Source organism: Lampris incognitus, chromosome 8 (genome assembly GCF_029633865.1).
Source record: "Lampris incognitus isolate fLamInc1 chromosome 8, fLamInc1.hap2, whole genome shotgun sequence".
Taxonomy (NCBI): domain Eukaryota; kingdom Metazoa; phylum Chordata; class Actinopteri; order Lampriformes; family Lampridae; genus Lampris; species Lampris incognitus.
The window spans coordinates 25,715,001-25,733,280 of NC_079218.1; the positions used below are offsets into that span (position 1 = coordinate 25,715,001).

The following is an 18,280-nucleotide window of genomic DNA, read 5'->3' on the forward strand; positions in this document are numbered from 1 at the left end:
CAACATTAGTAGGGACCCAGCCCACCCTGGTCACAGTCTGCTTGTCCCGCCGCCATCTGGGAAGAGATATACAACCATCAAAGCCCGAACTAACAGACTGAAGAACAGCCTCTTCCCCCGAGCTGTAGCCGTCATCACCTCCCACCCTTCCATAGCTTTTGAGGACTGAGGTCTGAAGGCTGTAAATATTACCAAGTTAGCCTCTCCCATTCCCCGCCCCCCACCTCCCAACTGCTGTTAATGCACTCCAACACTTAATTGCATTACACCTGTAATGGAAAAGCTTCATACTACATTGTATCAGTGTGTTAATAACAAGTACCTCATTCATTGTGCAATTCATGTTATGTTGCACTGGTTTACTTGCCATACAGAGGATGGCAAGTAAACAAGTAAAATAGTAAAAAAAAAAAGTAAACAAGTAAAAAAATAAATTAAAAAAAACAAGTAAGCAAGTAAAATCTGTATATAATACAGAAAAGGCATGGGTTGCCTTTTATGTATTATATACAGACAGAGGACAATACTTCTATGCTCACATGTCCCTGAATTATTTTTAACCATCTAATTTGTTGCGCAATACCTTTTTATATTGCACTGTCTGCACTGTTACTGGGTACCTGCCTCATCAAAGTGCCTTTATTTACAAACCCCAATTCCAGTGAAGTTGGGACGTTGTGTAAAACGTGAATAAAAACAGAATACAATGATTTGAAAATCCTTTTTGACCTATATTCAATTGAATACACTACAAAGACAAGATATTTAATGTTCAAACGGATAAACTTTTTTTTTTGTTGCAAATATTCACTCATTTTGAATTTGATGCCTGCAACATGTTCCAAAGAAGCTGGGACAGGGGCAACAAAAGACTGGGAAAGTTGAGGAATGCTCAAAAAACACCTGTTTGGAACATTCCACGGGTGAACAGGTTAATTGGAAACAGGTGAGTGTCATGATTGAGATGTACTGACGCAAAGTGGAAAAGTGTGCTGTGGTCTGACGAGTCCACATTTCAAATTGTTTTTGGAAATCATGGACGTTGTGTCCTCTGGGCTAAAGAGGAAAAGGACCATCCAGATTGTTATCAGCGCAAAGTTAAAAAGGCAGCATCAATGATGGTATGGGGGTGTGTTAGTGCCCATGGCATGGGTAGCTTGCACATCTGTGAAAGACACCATTAATGCTGAAAGGTACATAAAGGTTTTGGAGCAACATATGCTGCCATCCAAGCGATGTCTTTTTCAGGGACGTCCCTGCTTATTTCAGCAAGACAACGCCAAGCCACATTCTGCACGTGTTACAACAGCGTGGCTTCGTAGTAAAAGAGTGCAGGTACTAGACTGGCCTGCCTGCAGTCCAGACCTGTCTCCCATTGAAAATGTGTGGCGCATTATGAAGCACAAAATACGACAACGGAGACTGCGGACTGTTGAGCAACTGAAGTCGTACATCAAGCAAGAATGGGAAAGAATTCCACCTGCAAAGCATCAACAATTAAGTGTCCTCAGTTCCCGAACGCTTATTGAGTGTTGTTAAAAGGAAAGGTGATGTAACACAGTGGTGAACATGCCCCTGTCCCAGCTTTTTTGGAACGTGTTGCAGGCATCAAATTCAAAATGAGTGAATATTTGCAAAAAACAATAATGTTTATCAGTTTGAGCATTAAATATCTTGTCTTTGTAGTGTATTCAATTGAATATAGCTTGAAAAGGATTTGCAGATCATTGTATTCTGTTTTTATTTACGTTTTACACAACGTCCCAACTTCATTGGAATTGGGGTTTGTATTATATACAGATAGAGGACACTACCTCATCATATTTATTTTGTTAATTTATCTTATTTATTTATCTTGTTTAGTTATCTTGTTTTTCTGTTGCTGCTGGTCTCAGAGTTAACAATTTTGATGTGTGCCTACCATGACAAATAGTGTCTTATCTTAAGTTGGTAATTAATAATGTCATCTTAAATATGCTTTTCAATAGTGATGCATTCTCAATTTACCTGCTCAAATATAATCTCACTTTGTTATGTTTTTATTTATTTATTTGTTTATTTGTATTTCTGTCTATTTCATCGTAACAACATTTATTCATTTTATTTTGTGGTTTCCAGAGCCCCCAAGGGACATTTATGTCTACTCTGATCTAGTTCTTTTTATTCTGAATTCTTAGACAGTATACACTGCTGTGTTACCTAATGACGTGACTTCACAGAAAATCAAAATGAAAGGGTTTGTTCAAGAGCAATGTGTTTACTTGTTTACCGGTTAGATGGCAGTGGAAAAGCAAGTTTTTCTAATAAATATGCTGATTTTCCAAAAGAAAAAGAAAAAAAGGGGGGGTGTCGTTGTGCAGGTTTACATTCTCAAGAAGTAATAACATCAGATGAACAACGTATAAACAACCAATTACTGAGTAGGCTAATATCGGAGAAGATTTAATTTTCTCCTGTGATTTACCTTGATTTTGCTGATGATTGAGTGTTGTTTTAGTAAGATATGACCTATGCGCATGTATTAGCATCTATCTTCCAATATGATGAGAGTACATTAGGTGTGACCCATGCTGTATTTTATTTTTGCATGGGCCATTGCTGGAGAGGGAATTCCAAAGTGCTTACCTATTGATCATAGGTCAGTAGAATAAATAACAGTATTTTAGATGGAATCAATAAGCATTAATGTTATTTACTTTTCCCATTTGGCTTTAACACACTCCCTCCTGTCCTCCTCCTCCAACCCTGGTTAGCTCCCCCTTTCACTAGGCTGACCCACCTGTACACTCCTTTACTCTTTTCTTCCCCATTTTTCTTCATCCTTCTTCTTTCATTCCTCTCCAACTGACCATACAGTTTGTTTCTCTTCTCTGTGTGAACAATATCCATTCACTGGAATTTGGAAAACGGAAGGGAATTATGCAACTTTCAAAGACTTTCTTGGGCGTAGAGAGTCAGTGCCTCTGAATTCTTAGACAGTCGCCAACTTAGGTTGTGTTGGGAAAAGGAAGCAACAAGAGAGAGGGGCCTTGTGTTCACATTCCCACCATTTATCCTTCCTTTAACCCCCTAAAATGAGGCTTGGCAGACCTCTGGCAGTGTTTCCATCGGAGAGTGGTTACAAGATGCCTTTTTCTCAGAATACCACAACATCAGAATACCTCCTATATCCATCCATAGGGTTAGTGGTGTTTTTCAGGAAGGGCGTCTGACGTAAAATTTTGCCAAATCATCACAGATTGACAAGACCACCATTGGTGCTGTGCCCTCACAGGGTACTGATGGAAACTATCAAATTCGCTGTGGCGACCCCTGGGAAACAGGGAACAAGCTGAAAGAAGAAGTATATATCTCATCTTATATCACAGTATGAAAACCCATGAATAATATAGGGTTCATACGGAATTGATCATTTTTATAGTCCATTTTATTTCGATAAAAGCTGTAATTGATGATGTAGGTAGTGGTTTTGGCCTCAGGATGGTTCGTGGTATTTGTGTACACCTGTTTTCTAAGAGGTCCAGAAATGGCAGTGACATCCCAGAGGTTGTTTGCAACAGTGAGATATGTACAAAACCAGGGGAATATTGGTTTTCAACACTTATCAATACATGCACTACCTGATTTTTGTTCTTAAAGTAGGTATATAAAAGAAATATACAAGGAAAAACAAGGTTTGCTAACTTGCCCACTGGTTATTACAAAAGTTTGCATATACAGCTTGGCCCTGTTGTAACAAAGTTATCTCTATGTTTGAGTAAGGTTGCATGTCTACTAACATTCACATGTTTACAAATAAAACATGATCTCACAGACTCCAATGCCAAGACACAATTCCTTTCCTTGTGAAAACTTTTGTAAATAATGCATAGAAATGATTTCTATCTTACATTGTTTCAGGCAACATCCTCACTCTTAACATGGACCAAACCACCCAACTGTGGGTCATACAAAGCTCACCTGTACAAAAATATGACACCTCACAGAACAACTTTCACTTCAGATTGCGTTTCTGGTATGATAATGTGTATTTTTTTAAGCAACTGTGGTCAAATTTTTAAGAAGTTGCAGGTCTAGTAATAAGAAGTAGTTGCACTGTGTCAAATATGTGTTTTTGAAAGTAATGACTTTGCTACTTGTTAATTCTATGTAGCATTGCTGGTGAAAGGGACATTTGCATTTTTTCTTGTTTGTGGGGTTGCATGAGCATATGCATGTATGTGCACTCACCTATGATTGTACGCTAATGAGCAATTGCATGTACGCATGATGTGTAACACTAGCTAACAATGTGTATATGAACAATGATGTTACAGGCTACCCACGTTATGATATTGTTGGGGACCACAGTAAAGGGGAATACCACCTCTTGATCCAGAGAACCGAGATGCAAGATGACGCTTTCTTTGAATGCCAGGCCATCCAGGCAGCTATCAGATCACGACCTGCTCGCCTTACTGTGCTAGGTAAGAGTCAATGCTTTAATTCCTGTTTCCCATCTGATTCCTTAAATGTTATTTGTGTCAACAAACAATTTGTGCGGTGTATAGCTATAGCACTGCACTTCAGAATTAGTGCTATAGCAAATAGGATATATAATAAAACACAAGCATCAATACATTCCAGGGAGAGGGATGCACAGGAGGGTTGAAAGTAACAAAATGCAGAATAAAAGTTTTAGAAAACTGGTTACAGATCAAGAACAGATAAATCAGTGATAAATGCTTGAATCAAGGCTAATCTGCTAATACAAAAATCCCTCTGGATCTGTTCTCCATCAGCCTGTCATTTGGATCTGAATCGATCGGAGCCTTACAATTCACAAAAAGGGTTCTGCGTCAAAGAGCTGCAGCCTGTGGCCAAGCAAGGAGAGCACTGATTAACATTATTGATCCAGCCCCACCTTATGTAAAGCATGATATATTCCAGAGATATCAGTGCATTATTCCTCTGCCCTTGTCTCAAACTCCCTCATTTGATGCATTTTACCCACTAATCTTAAACAGGCTTCCTAATGGGGAAATCAGTAGAATGGAGGAAGGGAGTTAAAATGTTAGCAATTGGGGTTCATTAAAATGATTAATTATAGATAAGAAAGGTGCCATTTTTTAACCTGATTAGAAGGTGACAGAGACAAATCATTTAGACAGCAGCCTGACATTTCTTCTCAAATAAATTAGCTTTAGGAAATGAAAATCGCACACAAAATTTGGCATCGTCCCAGGAGTGGGGTAACAAACTTAATGTATTATATGAACTGGAATTTCCTGTGCAATGCTTGATAACCCAAAGAACAGCAGCTAAGCTGTTTGTATATGTGTATATATTAAGCATGGCCTTTCTGGAGGCGGATGCAGAAAGCATTTTTTTCAAAACTTAAAAGCAATCAAATGCATGCATCTGAATGGTTACCATGTTGAAAAAAAGAAACCCTTTAAGCTATTAAAAGTTTGTCCATCCTGAGTTCACAAAAATGTCTCTTGTCAGACATGTTTTAATTCGATTGCCTTGTCATTCGTTTCATTGTAATATTATTAACCAGACGCTCACATTGCAATTCAGTGTTAACATCTGCTACAAAAGAAGGAGCAGAGCTTTTCTTTGGTGTGATTTTGGTGAAAATTGGAAATCCAAGGTTGTATCCTGAACAGAAGTAGCTCTTGAGCTTTTGAGTACTTCATGTATTTTCTTAGGTCTTATGGTCTTTGTTGATTGTGACTTCTTGTAGATGCTCCTGGCAGCTGTATGACAACCCAAGTGCGAGCTGTGTCCCTTATTGGGTTCAGCATCTTTTGGCTGTTGTTCTTTTATGAAACCTCACAAAACAGAAATAGTCCTGATTCCTCATGTGGATTTTCATGGGCACACTGCATAAACTTCAGCAAATTTGTTTGTACTGTCAGTAAATATGACAGAAACTAACTCAGAAATTTCTGCAAATCAAGCACCTTTCTCTGTGCATCCATCCAAACAGCCCCACTCAATCACAGGTCGCATTCGCACTCAGCACACTTTGTCTTGAACACTAATGCACCAAATGTGGCAGCCCAAGACACATCACATGTGATGCTGCCCAGAATTCCAACAGTTTCCATTTAACTAATTAACTGAGAGTAAGGTTAAGAGGAAAATCTTACATAGTCGAGCTTTAAATAGCAGCAAGAAGAATTCACTCAACCTCGAATTCAGAAGCATCAACTTTTTCTGGACCTTGCACGCAACAAGGGAATATATTCCCATCCTGTTGCCATTAATGGGCTTTTCACCCCTGTGCTGATAAAAAGAAACTATTTTCCAATCCCTTTAGTGTTAGGGCATGCTTCCAATCCCAGGCTCACTTGATATGAGAATGGAGAGTACTTTTAACCTCTACTACTTTAGTGATTATGTAGAGATGCTGCCAATGCCAGCAGTTTTGCTGTCATTAGGAGAGCAGATGGATGCTTGAACCTCTATGATAGATGGCTAAAGTCATGGATGGGCAGACATCCACATACCTCTACTATGATGATGTCATTTTCAGCAGGGTGCTTGATCAGACGGACCTCGACCCCACCTCAATTAGTATCTTGTTTTGGTCTGATGGGTGAGACTGTCTTTTTGGTTACGGAGCAGAGCACACCATTTGGTCTACAGTGGCTGCTAAGGCTGGGTAATAATTCAGCATTATCATTCATGGTTTTTAAATGGTGTTGTAAATGGTGTTGTATTGGGATTGTGATATACAATTTTGTTATATAAATCAAACACACATCTATTATCTAAAAGTTTTCACAAATGAGGTCTGAAATATTTGAGGGAGTATCATTTGAAAATTAGTTTTGGTTTTATATTATGCTGTGATAAATGGGTTGCATATATATAGTGCTTTTATAGCTGCAACAGCCACTCAAAGCGCTTTACAATCAATGAATGCCTCACATTCACCAACGTGCACACACACTCATACACCAACGGCAGTGTCGGTCGTGCAAGAAATAAAACCAGCTCATCGGGAGTAGTTAGGGGTTCAGTTCCCTGCTCAAGGACACCTTGGCATTTCTGCAAGGAGGAGCCGAGGATCAAACCGGCAACCCTCCAGTTACCAACCCGTGCCACCTCCTTAGCCACTGTCATCCCCTTTACCAAACAATTCAATGTGATGAACTTCACTTAGATTCTTAAATATGGTATTTTTGAAAAGTAAGAAGATATTTGATATTGCACAGAATTCCCTATGATTCTCATGAAAATATTCTCTATGTCTACCAACACTACTGCCAACACAGTTGTTTGACTGGAAACATCCATACTGTTTTCTACTTCTTCCTCTACCAGATTATTGTGTTGTTTATGTTGAAATAACATGTTCAGCTCAAGGAGTCTAATCTTGTCTTTATCGACCTCGTAAAGCCGTTTTCCAAACATTCAGCATCATGTCTGGCTAATTACCAGAAATGTCAAAGTCAGTGAGGGTAACTTCAATGAAAGAATAGGCCAAAATGACCTGCTTCTTAAGTAATGGTAGAATCAGTCATTATTACTGTCATGTGGGTGTATTTAGTTTTAGCGGTATGTAAAAAAACTTCACTCTCAAAACAACTTTAAGTGGAAATGACGGCAAGCCGGAATTTTTTTTTTTTTTAGGTTTTTGCTGTTTATTCAGCATGAGTGCACGCAACAAAAATTAGGTCTTTCAAATAAAGTAGTTATTCACAGACTGCACCTTCAGCAACAGGTCACTACTGCTGTCAAACACAAAACTATGAACTGATGGGGAGCCCCTTTTTGTAGTTACAGTTTTTTGGTATGATAATCAACAGTTTTTTGGTATGATAACAAATAAGTATGCATGCATTTAACCATACATTTTAAACAACAAAACAAAAACAATTTTAAACTATAGAGGAGTGCAGTCAGTAGAGTGCAGAGCTCTGCCAGGTGGATGTATCTCCCCTCCTCCGGTGTTCGAACTTGGCAACAAACTTTTTTTTTCACCTACCGGGAGAAGGGAAATGCACGTACACACTGACAGAAAAACCAGTGTTTTTCCTGTCATTATAAGACTTTTGTGAAGCGCTCAAGTCGATTGAACTGGAAATATGAAAAAGAAAAAAAAGATGTTAATATGCAGCACTCAGGCTAAAAAAATCTACCTAATAAAAACGTTTTGCCGGTCAGTCTGTGGATGCACAGCCTCCTAGGCGAACCCTGACGTGAAAGCAACCAAATCTAATATGAAATAACAGAGATCAGACTATCATAATTTCAAAGCCTAGTGTCAAAGCCTGGATGGGTCAGAGCTTCTTTGGTGGCACGAGGGGGGCCTACATAACATTAGGCAGGTGGTTTTAATGTTTTGGCTGATCGGTGTATGTAGCCACATTGTGTCAGGAAGTTCTATAAATCTCTGACTAAAAAAATTTGATTTTTCAGTAACATTGAATGGGTCTGGTAAAATCAAAGAACCTATTGTCAGTTTTTTTAAGTGGCTTTATATCTCCTCCTCTGGCAAACTACAAATATTCACTTGACATTGTTGATTGACAGTTTGTTTTCGCTGCTCAACTATGTATACAGCAAGTAAACCGGATGTTCAGAGGGGTTTTAAAATTCCGCTTGTGCACAATGACAATTTATTGTTGTCTGTTTGAATCAGTCTATAAGGTGTTGCTGCCCCCAACCAAAGATTTTCCCAGTCGACTAGTAGTCGTTAGTTCAAGCCATTTGTCGACTAGTTGTCACACATTTATGATATTAATTCATTATTTAGATATATATTTTTTGGGGCATCAGAAAATAGGTTGAGTTCCGGTGCTGAGAAAGAATGTTAGTAGTAATGTTGTTAACACTGCTACATTACAGAGAAATACAAAACCATAATAATGAGCCTTTAAAATATGTTTTATAAGCACATGCACACATGTTCATAAGCTTCCTGCTAATGACACCAGCAAAAGCAGTAATGATTCTGAATGTGTCAGAACAACCAGCAGGGAGACTGAACATTTTGTTAATTTTCAACATAGTGTAGCATTCAACGCTATTGTATATATAAAAAAAAAAAACACTTCAGGACTTACAACTGAGTGTTGCTTTATGCGCGGTTGTTGTCGGCTACAGCCACACCGTACACACCGCCATTAAGCCTGACTCACAGGTCATCTCTCTCCATAGTCCCGACCCACTAACACTTGACCCAGCAACAGTGTACCACCCCCCCAGAATTGTAAAACATCTCCCCCAACTATGTACAACTACCACAACTATGTACAACTAATACCCCCCTGGTGAACCTGAACATGCTACATTGAAGTCCTCGACCCCGAGGACAAAGTCTCTAAACCTCAGAGGTGTTCTCTGCCGCCTCCTCGGTCGCCCCTTAGGTGTTTTGTCCCCTCATCTGTCCTCCCCTGGCTCTGGTAGGGTTGCCCTGCCCCCCAAGGAGGTGAGCTTAGCGCTAGGGCAGCACATTGGGTCCCACTTATTACATCATCAGGGCTGGCTGCTACAACCCCCCCTTCCCAGGTGTCACAGCAGGCAACATGGGTGTCCCCCCCCCCCTCCAGTTGCCTGAGGCACTGTAGAGCCCCTGTATGGCACCAGTCAATGACAGTGTAGCACCACTTTGCGGCCCTGTAAAGGCAACTGTACCCGGTAGACAGCCTCTCCTAGCCACTCCAAGACCAAGCAAGGCCCCACCCAGTGGCTGTCCAGTTTAGGGCACCTGCCCTTCTTCCGGGCCAGGGTGTAGACCTAAACTACCTCCTCAGCTGCAAAGTGTTGCCCCCTGGCATGGAGATCATAATTCCTTTTCTGCCACACACCCGCACTCTGCATCTACCTCCAGGTATATGGATGTGCAATGTCAAAATGGTGCTGAAGCTGCCTGGCATAGCTTGGACCTGCGGGGGCAGATGGTACATCTGGGGCCCATCCAAACGCCAGCACCGCGGGAGTCCTCATTTCCCTGCCCAACATGAGGAGGGCCGGTGTGCATAAAGTGGAGTCCTGGACTGTGAGCGGCACGCCAAGAGGACAAGGACAGTCGAGCTGATGGGTGTATGTTAGGATAGATTACTGTTCAGCTAGGGTGTGGTTAAACTGCTCCACTATCCATCACTCTGGGGGTGGAGGGGTGTTGTGTGAGTCTTAATGATTCCCAGCCACTCACACATGGCGGAGAAAACCCTGGATTCAAATTTTCTGCCCTGGTCACTATGGATGGACTCCAGGACTACCAGCCTGCTAAACATTCCTTCAACAAGGGCATTAATGATGGTCTTGGGCTCCTGGTCAGGCAGTGCATAGGCCTCCAGCCACTTAGTGAAGTAGTCCACAGTGGACTGTGGGGGAACACAGTTGTTCCCCCGTGCTGTGTGTGGGAATGGCCCCACAATATCAACACCCACCCACTGCATGGGCTCTCCCACTGGAAACTGCTGTAGCTCAGCCCTCGACTGGCCCTGTGGGCCTTTGTGAGCTGTGCAGAGGTCCCAGCACCTGCAAAAGTCCTCAGTGTCCCTCCCCAGATATCCCCACTAGAAGGCTTGATGCAGCTGGTGGAGTGTCTTTGTCACCCTAAATTGACCTGAGCCTGCTGAGCCATGCATGGCTTTGAGAACCGCCTCCTGCATCCCTCAGGGCACCAGCACTTGCCACCTCTTCTCCCTCATCTAGCAGCCACAGACTCTTGAACTTGACCCACATTCCTTTTGTCCTTTCTCTCCGTCCGGCCACACGTGTGACAGGACCATGCCTACCCCCTCCCCACTTGCATCCGTGCCCAGGACAAAGGGCAAAAAGGGTTGAGAGGGCACCAGGATTGGCGTGCTTGTCAGGGCCCGTTGCAGTGTGCAAAAAGCCATTTTGTAGTCTTCTGACCAGCGGAATTGCTGGTCCTTTTGTAGTAACTTGTACAAGGGGTCTGCGATGCACAAAAACCCTGCACAAACTTCCTGTAGGAGTAGGCCAACCCTAAAAAACTTTTTAACCCTTTCTGTTCTGAAGGGGTGGGCCACTTGCATATGACGCGCACCATCCCCTCACTGCCTGTGCGGTGCCCCAGGAGGGTCAGCTCTCTGCTCAGTATCATGCACTTGTCGGGGTGTAGCTTCAGCCCAGCCCCCTGATCTTCTCCAGCATTCTGCCCAGTGCTGCTACAGCTGAATCAGAGGAGCTGCGGTGGGTCAGGATGTCATCCAAAACAAAAAAAACAGGCTTTCAGTATGTGTAACCCCAGCTAACATCCTCTCCATCAAATGCTCAGATGTGGCTGGCACATTGCACAAACTAAAACAAAGGACTTTAAACTGCCATAGTCCCATCCCTGTGCAGAATGCAGTCTTGGGGCCATGCTTCAGGCGATAGCCGGTCCTGCCAGTAGCCACTCCTTAAGTCCCAGGAAGAGAACCAAGAAGAGCCAGCCACCAGATCCAGACATTTAGCCACACACGGAAGGGGATAGAAGTCCTTCTTGGTGACCTCATTAAGTCTCCTGTACTCCACACAGAGGCACCACTCTCCCCCCTTCTTTAGCACCATGACCACCGCATGCACGCTGTATTTAAAAAAAAAAAAAAATTGTAAAGCCTGCTCCGCTGCTTCCTGCCGACCCAAAGGGAGGCACCATGGGTGCTGCCATATGGGCACGGTATCCCCCGTCTCAATGGAGTGCTGCACAAGAGCGGGCTGGCACAGCTCCTCTTCATCGCATGCAAAGCAGTCTGGAAATTCAATCAACAGCTGCCACAGTTGCTCCTGCTGTTGCACCTCCAGGTCACTGGCACTCCTTTTCCAGATCTCCCGTATAACTGCTATTCCCCTCCTCTCGCTGCCTGATGAGCCTCCACAGCCCTTCTACACGGCTATCCCCCCAGGCTTGTGGTGCATACTGGAGTGACAGGAGCAGCAGCGGACGTTGAGCCCCTCCTCATGTCTTTTCTGGGACACCCCCCGTCGCCCCAGCTCCCTAGGATGTGGGGTCTGCATGGAAATTAGCTGGGATTCAGGTTGGGCTGTACTGGGTATCCACATATGGCCCATGTGCTCATGTCCCCCCACACAGCATCTGTGAGGTCCTGCTGTCAGCTCTCCCATGCACTGAGGGTCCTGCGACCTCATATTCACTACATGACCCCCCCCAAAACTCAGTGTGGTCTTCTCCAGGTCCAGCTGACAGCCGTGATCCCTCAAAAAGTCCAGGCCCAGAATACAAGTGTCCCGCACCTCTGCTACCCAAACTGAATGTCTAATGCTCTTCCCCCCTACCATCAACATCAGCTATCCCCTCTCCTTCATTGACGCTAGCTCACTGGTTATTGTACGGAGCTGAACAGCTGTTTCCTCCAGCCGCGTCCCCACTAGCACCACCTCTGGCTGGACCACTGTGACTGTTGACCCCGTGTCCACTCATGTAATACATGAAACACCCTCAATGCAGATAGGAATGTGGCAGAAGTCTGAAATAGAAGTCCTTCCCACCACCACAACTTCCTGCCCCCGCCCTTGCTGTTATGTGAGGCCAGGCTGACATTTGTGGGCAGTGCACAGGACATTGGTGTGGGGGTGTGCAGCGTCCCACCTACTGCGATCCCACGTCGTTTCCCGTCCTCATAGCCAGGGCAGGGCAATTCCTCACCAGGGGCCTCATGTATCAATCGTTACTATGAGCAAATTTGTGCATACACACCCGTAGCATTTTTTAGCCCTCAAGATAGTCTGACAGTCAGCTGCAAAGCATGATGGTTATTTGTAATTCCTTCCTCCTAACATTTATTGTCTACCTCTTGCAATGAGCAATCACCCAGGCCTGCAAAGACATCAGTGTTAGCCAATCATTGTCTAAATTCAGGGGTTACCCAAGTTCTACACTGGTCTCTGAGACAAACTTCAACGCTAAAAAAGTCCCATGGGTGTGTACGCACAAATTTGCCCATAGTAACAATTGATACATGAGACCCCAGGTGTCCCGCCTGGCCGCAGTCTGTACAGAGGTGCGTCTTTGTCTGTGGTCGTGTCTGCTGGCACCTGGCTGGAAGCAGGGCTAGCCCCTTGATCATTTCGGTCATCTCCTTCAGCCACACCGGCTTTTGGGCAGCAGTCTCACACTCCCCCGCCGCTCTGACCATCGGGGGGATGTCTGCATACTGTGCTGCACCACTTCCGTCACCATCTCCCTTTCTAGCGCATACTCCAGTGCTTCATGCAGGGAGTGTGGGCAAGCCAGCTAGGTATGGGCACGCAGGTCAGCCGGGGAGAGTACTTTGCGTGCATATGCCCATCTCGTCAAACTCGCAATATCATTAGCCAGAGTCAGCAGGGGCTCACCCACATGTCTTGTTCGTCCATGCAGCTCTGATTGCAGGAGCTCCGGTCGAGAGCACTGCCCAAAATGCCGCTGCAGTGTGCTGGTTTAACTCACCATAATCAGTCCTCTTGCTAGGACCCAACAACAGCAGACAAGACAATGCGTCATCCATCAAACAAACAGCAATTTGGAGGGCTTTCTGTTCATCCGACCAAGTGTTCGCCTGGGCTAACAGTTCAAACTGGGTATGGAAAACCTCCATCTGATTTGCCAGATTTGCCCAAAACACTGAAGTGTTTTTATGATTACCAGTTTATGCAGCTCCAGGACATCTCCATCTTTGTCTACCTCAGTGCCCAAAACTTGACAACTTTTCCCGCGGGCAGTGGGGTGCGAGGTGTGTAATAGCAGCCGACATCTGAGCCCCCAGTAGTGGCTAAGCATGGCTCTCCCATGGGTGTAGGCTCTCGTTTTACCTCAGCTACGCGTTGTCCTCCTGACGATTGTGCAGCACCATCATATGTATGCCCGTCTCCTTCCTCTATCTTGATATGCACTGAAGACTCCATCTTCAGCAGTAAAGATCGCCGATGCTAACAAGGCAAGTGTCCAGTCAACAGTTAGTGTTAGCTCTCCGGCTCATAGAATATCTGTACGGTCCAATATTAAGTTTACTTCTGACACCAGTTGTAGTGTTCACTGCTCTTAAAAAAACACACTTCAAAACTTACAACTGAGCATTGCTTTAGTCACAGCTGTTGTCAGCCCAGCCCCGCTGTATACACCACCATTAAACCCAACTTACAGGTTGTCTCTCTCTCCATAGTCCCCACCCACTAATCCTTGACCCGGCAACAGTGTACCAACCCCCTGGAACTGCAAAACATCTCCCCCAACTATGTACAACTAATACTTATACCCCCCTGGTGAACCTGAACATGCTACAATAGTATAACATAACACATCTTATGAACTTGTAACACCAACACAATAACTTATGAGCCATTAAAATACAAGTGCACGCATGAAGCGAACCGCCTGTTAACGACATCGGCAAAGGAGGTAATGAATAATGATTCTGAATGTGTCGCAACTACCAGCAAGGAGACTGAACAGTTTGTTAATTTATTTCAACACAGTATAACCCCACATAACTTATGTTTGAGGTTGCAGAATGATAGGTGAATCTTATCTTTGCCTGCAGTTTGAATATCACCTTCTTGGGGTCGTCCTTTACTCTCACAATGATCCCACACTCCAGATTTTCTACCCAACATAACCATAGGGACCAGCCTTGCACACATGAATGTCTGTCCTGACTGAGTGTCACTACTTCCTGTGTCCTTCGTTTCAAATTAAAGCCCTAATCCATCTAATCCATTTTTTATTTTTGACTGGACCGCACCAGTGGGCCAGCCCGACAAAACCAAATGTCACTGAGTGGCCATGTTTAGAGTGATTGTTTAAACAACATTAGCATTTATTGCATGCTAACAAACAGAATATATTGCTGTCTTTATGCATGCTCAATAATCCTGGTAAGGAAATCACTGAAAGTTGAATCAGTTCATCTGGACACAACATTTATCCGTTTATTAAGAGAAATGTTTCATCACTCATCTAAGTGATCTCTTCAGTCCCAACTGACTGCTAGTTAGAATATATTGCTGCTCGTGCTTACTACTGAAACGCTAAGAACGGAAAATGTTGCTGCTCTTTCCACATCTGGTTACACACTGTAACTGTCCAGCATAGAGCAGAGTAGGAGAGGAAACAGCTGTCCATGTGCCGAGAGGCATGAGGGAGCGCGTACAGTTAAAGCACCCCAAATAACAATCACTCTGACAAAACACTCAATACAGAATGAGTCTTAGAAAATGAGAGACATCCACAGATAGAAACAGATGAAAGAGCAGGGGGAGTTAACAGATAATTAGAGTAGGTATATTTACAATTAAATTAAGTTCTCTTTCAAATCAAACATCCCAAGATATGAGTGGAAAGTATTGTTCTTGCAATTGCATTTATAGCTTCTTCTTCTTTCTTTTTTTTTTTAACTCGCAGCGTAGCTTAACCATGTCATGTGATATGCTACTTCAGTACACTTTAACAACAAATAGTACTGGGACCACTACAGAAAATTGCGAATGAACATTTAATTTAATATCCAGGAATTCACTACCACTGACTATCCCTGTAACAAAGTGGCCACAATTTCAAACTGACTATACATGGTCCAGCAATATACTAGGTTTTGGCTTAGTTTTAAAGCATTTTATACAGTTTTTTTATTTTTTTTACGTGACTAAACAACCAATGTCAAAGAAAGTTGAATCAGTTCATCTGGATACAAGGTTTGTTGACAGAAATGTGTGATCACTCATCTAAATGACCTCTTCAGTCTAAACTGACTGTAGGTATTCCCACCCTTATAAACAATACAGTTGCATAATGACCAAAACCAACGATCAGTTTTATATGTAAATAGGCATGAGCATTTATTAGTGTTATGATGGCAACGTGTACTATTCACAGAGGATTGGGGAATGTTTGCAATCACATCATTGTAAGATGGTGACACATGTATTCTTAGGACCCTCCCTCGGTTCAGGGATGGTCGTTCCGTCATCATATAGATGACCTCTTTGACTCCCCATTCAAACCAGCATTCCTCCCTATCGAGGATCCTTTAAAGAGTGACCACTGGCCTGTAGATGGGTGTAGACTGCAGAGTTCTGGCCTGACCCATTAGCTCTTTTGTGTATCCATCCTCTTGGCCAGTGTCTGTTTAGTTTTCCCAATATACAAGTCAGAGCAATCCTCCTGCACTTAAAAACATACACTTATATTGCTCTGTTTGGGGTGGACCAATTTCTGACACAGCGTGTATTGGGGTTTGAAAACAACTGAGAAATGGTGTTTGGAAAATACGCGTCTCAACTGTTCTGACACTCCCGCCACATACAGAATCACCTCTGGTTTACACTTAGACAGTTGTTCTCCTTTTCCTGTCTTTGATAGGCTGGTGCACTGTTTGGGCGTCTTCCTGGCTTTGACAAATGCCCAGTTAGGATAACCACATTTAACCAGGGCCAGTTTAATATGGGATTTATCCCCTTCCCCGACCGCTGTGTTGGTGAAGACACTGTCAGCTCAGTGGTATAGTCTCCTAATGAGTCCTAGTCTGTGCTGAGAGTCAAACCTTAAGTACTGATCAGAATGCATTGGTTTACAGTAAACATCAACAATCAAATGTCCCCCATAACCAGTTGCAATTTCACAGTCTAAGAAGCATTTTTCACATCCTCCCTGGTGAACTTTGATGTGGTTGTCCACAGAGTTAATGTGGTTGGTGAAATGTGGTACATCCTGAGATTTAATTTTAACCCAGATGTCGTGCACAGATCTGAACCAATGGCTAGAAGGTGTCCCTGGATAGGACATCAGAGCCCTCTTTACCACTTCTCCATATACAAGTTGGCCACTATAGGTGAAACTGGGGAACCCATAGCACACCCATGCCTCTGCCTATAGTACTGTCCCCTGTATGTGAAATATGTGGACTGAAGACACGACACAGTTTCAGGAGCAGAGTCACTTGGTCAGTGTTAAGGGTGGGCCTATTGCTAATGGTGGGGTCGTTTTGTAATTTCGTATGGACTACCTCCACTGCTTCATCATCGGGTCCTTTCACCAACCCCGGAAGCTACATAATAAAACAGAGGTGAGACACCAGCAAAAACGTTCTCTACCATGTTTTGCTAATTTACGTGCTTCTTAAAATAAATAGCACATTAACTAAAGCCCTTGTATGTCTGATTTTATTGATGTGTTGAATGGTTAATTGTTGTGTTTCAGTGGTTTGGAACATTGCAGAACTAACTCTGTGTGCACCCATAGTTAGATTGCGGTGCTCCAGCAATGATGTGTGTGTGTGTGTGTGTGTGTGTGTGTGTGTGTGTGTGTGTGTGTGTGTGTGTGTGTGTGTGTGTGTGTGTGTGTGTGTGTGTGTGTGTGTGTGTATTTGTTATCCATTTCATCAGTGCTGTTCATGCTAGTGATTGGGGTCTCTGTCACATTACCTCCCCCCATGTGTGGTTTCAAAGGGAGGGAGTGGCTAGTGCCACCCCTACAATTTGATTGGCCAGCCCGGATGTCACTCCAAAATTTCTGCCATGTCATTGGCGACCATCTCGCTGTGGGACAGGTGTTTGGCCAGCGTTTTTGTTTCTACCGTACCAAGACACTAACCTGTGTGATATTTTTTTTTCCTCTGGTCTGTCTCACTTTGCCTGAAGAGGCTCTTAAAAACAAAGTATCCCCTCCACAGACAACATTAGCTGCGCAACAGATTCAGGTAATTCCTTTTCCCTCCCTCTGTAAAGTTGTGACGTTAATAAGATGGCTACATTAATAGCGACTTTTTCAGTTTCTCCAGTGTGGGGATTCGGGTATTGTGGTCCTTCATGGTGTGTATACATGTTAGTGCTCTGTGATCTGTATAGAGATCAAACTCTCTTCCAAGCAAATAATATCTTCGCTTTTTAAGAGCTAGTTTAACAGCCAAACACCCTTTTTCGATGGTTGAATACCTGCTTTCCCTAGAGTGCTGCTTCTTGCGCAGGTACAAGATCAGTTGTTCTTCACATGGGTTTCCTTGTGCCAGGACTGTTCCAATGCTCACATCTGAAGCATCCACTTCCACTACGAACCTTCGGTTAAGATCTTGGGTCTGCAGAACAGGTAAGGGACAGAGATGGGCCTTTAAGGTATTGAAGGCATTCTTACATTTTTCCATTCATATGACAGGGTTTTTGCTGTTTTGTGGATGAGGTTGGTCAGTGGTTCAGCAATGGTGGAGCAATGTGGGATGAACTTCCTGTACCAGTCAACCACCCTCAGGAATGAGTTCAATTGCTTTTTGGTCTTGAGCCCAAGGATTTCATGGAGGGCTTCAATCTTATCCATCTTCTGACAAATTTCACCACCACC

General features: G+C 43.4%; 1 protein-coding gene across 1 annotated transcript in view; it reads left to right on the forward strand.

Moving 5' to 3' along the window:
* The window catches only part of LOC130116947 (kin of IRRE-like protein 3), a 290,382-nt gene that overhangs the window by 179,057 nt on the left and 93,045 nt on the right, over window positions 1–18,280 (forward strand). Inside the window, exon 3 of the mRNA XM_056285055.1 lies at window positions 4,317–4,466. Within this exon, the coding sequence (XP_056141030.1) occupies window positions 4,317–4,466 (150 nt within the window). The remainder of the gene's footprint in view (window positions 1–4,316; window positions 4,467–18,280) is intronic.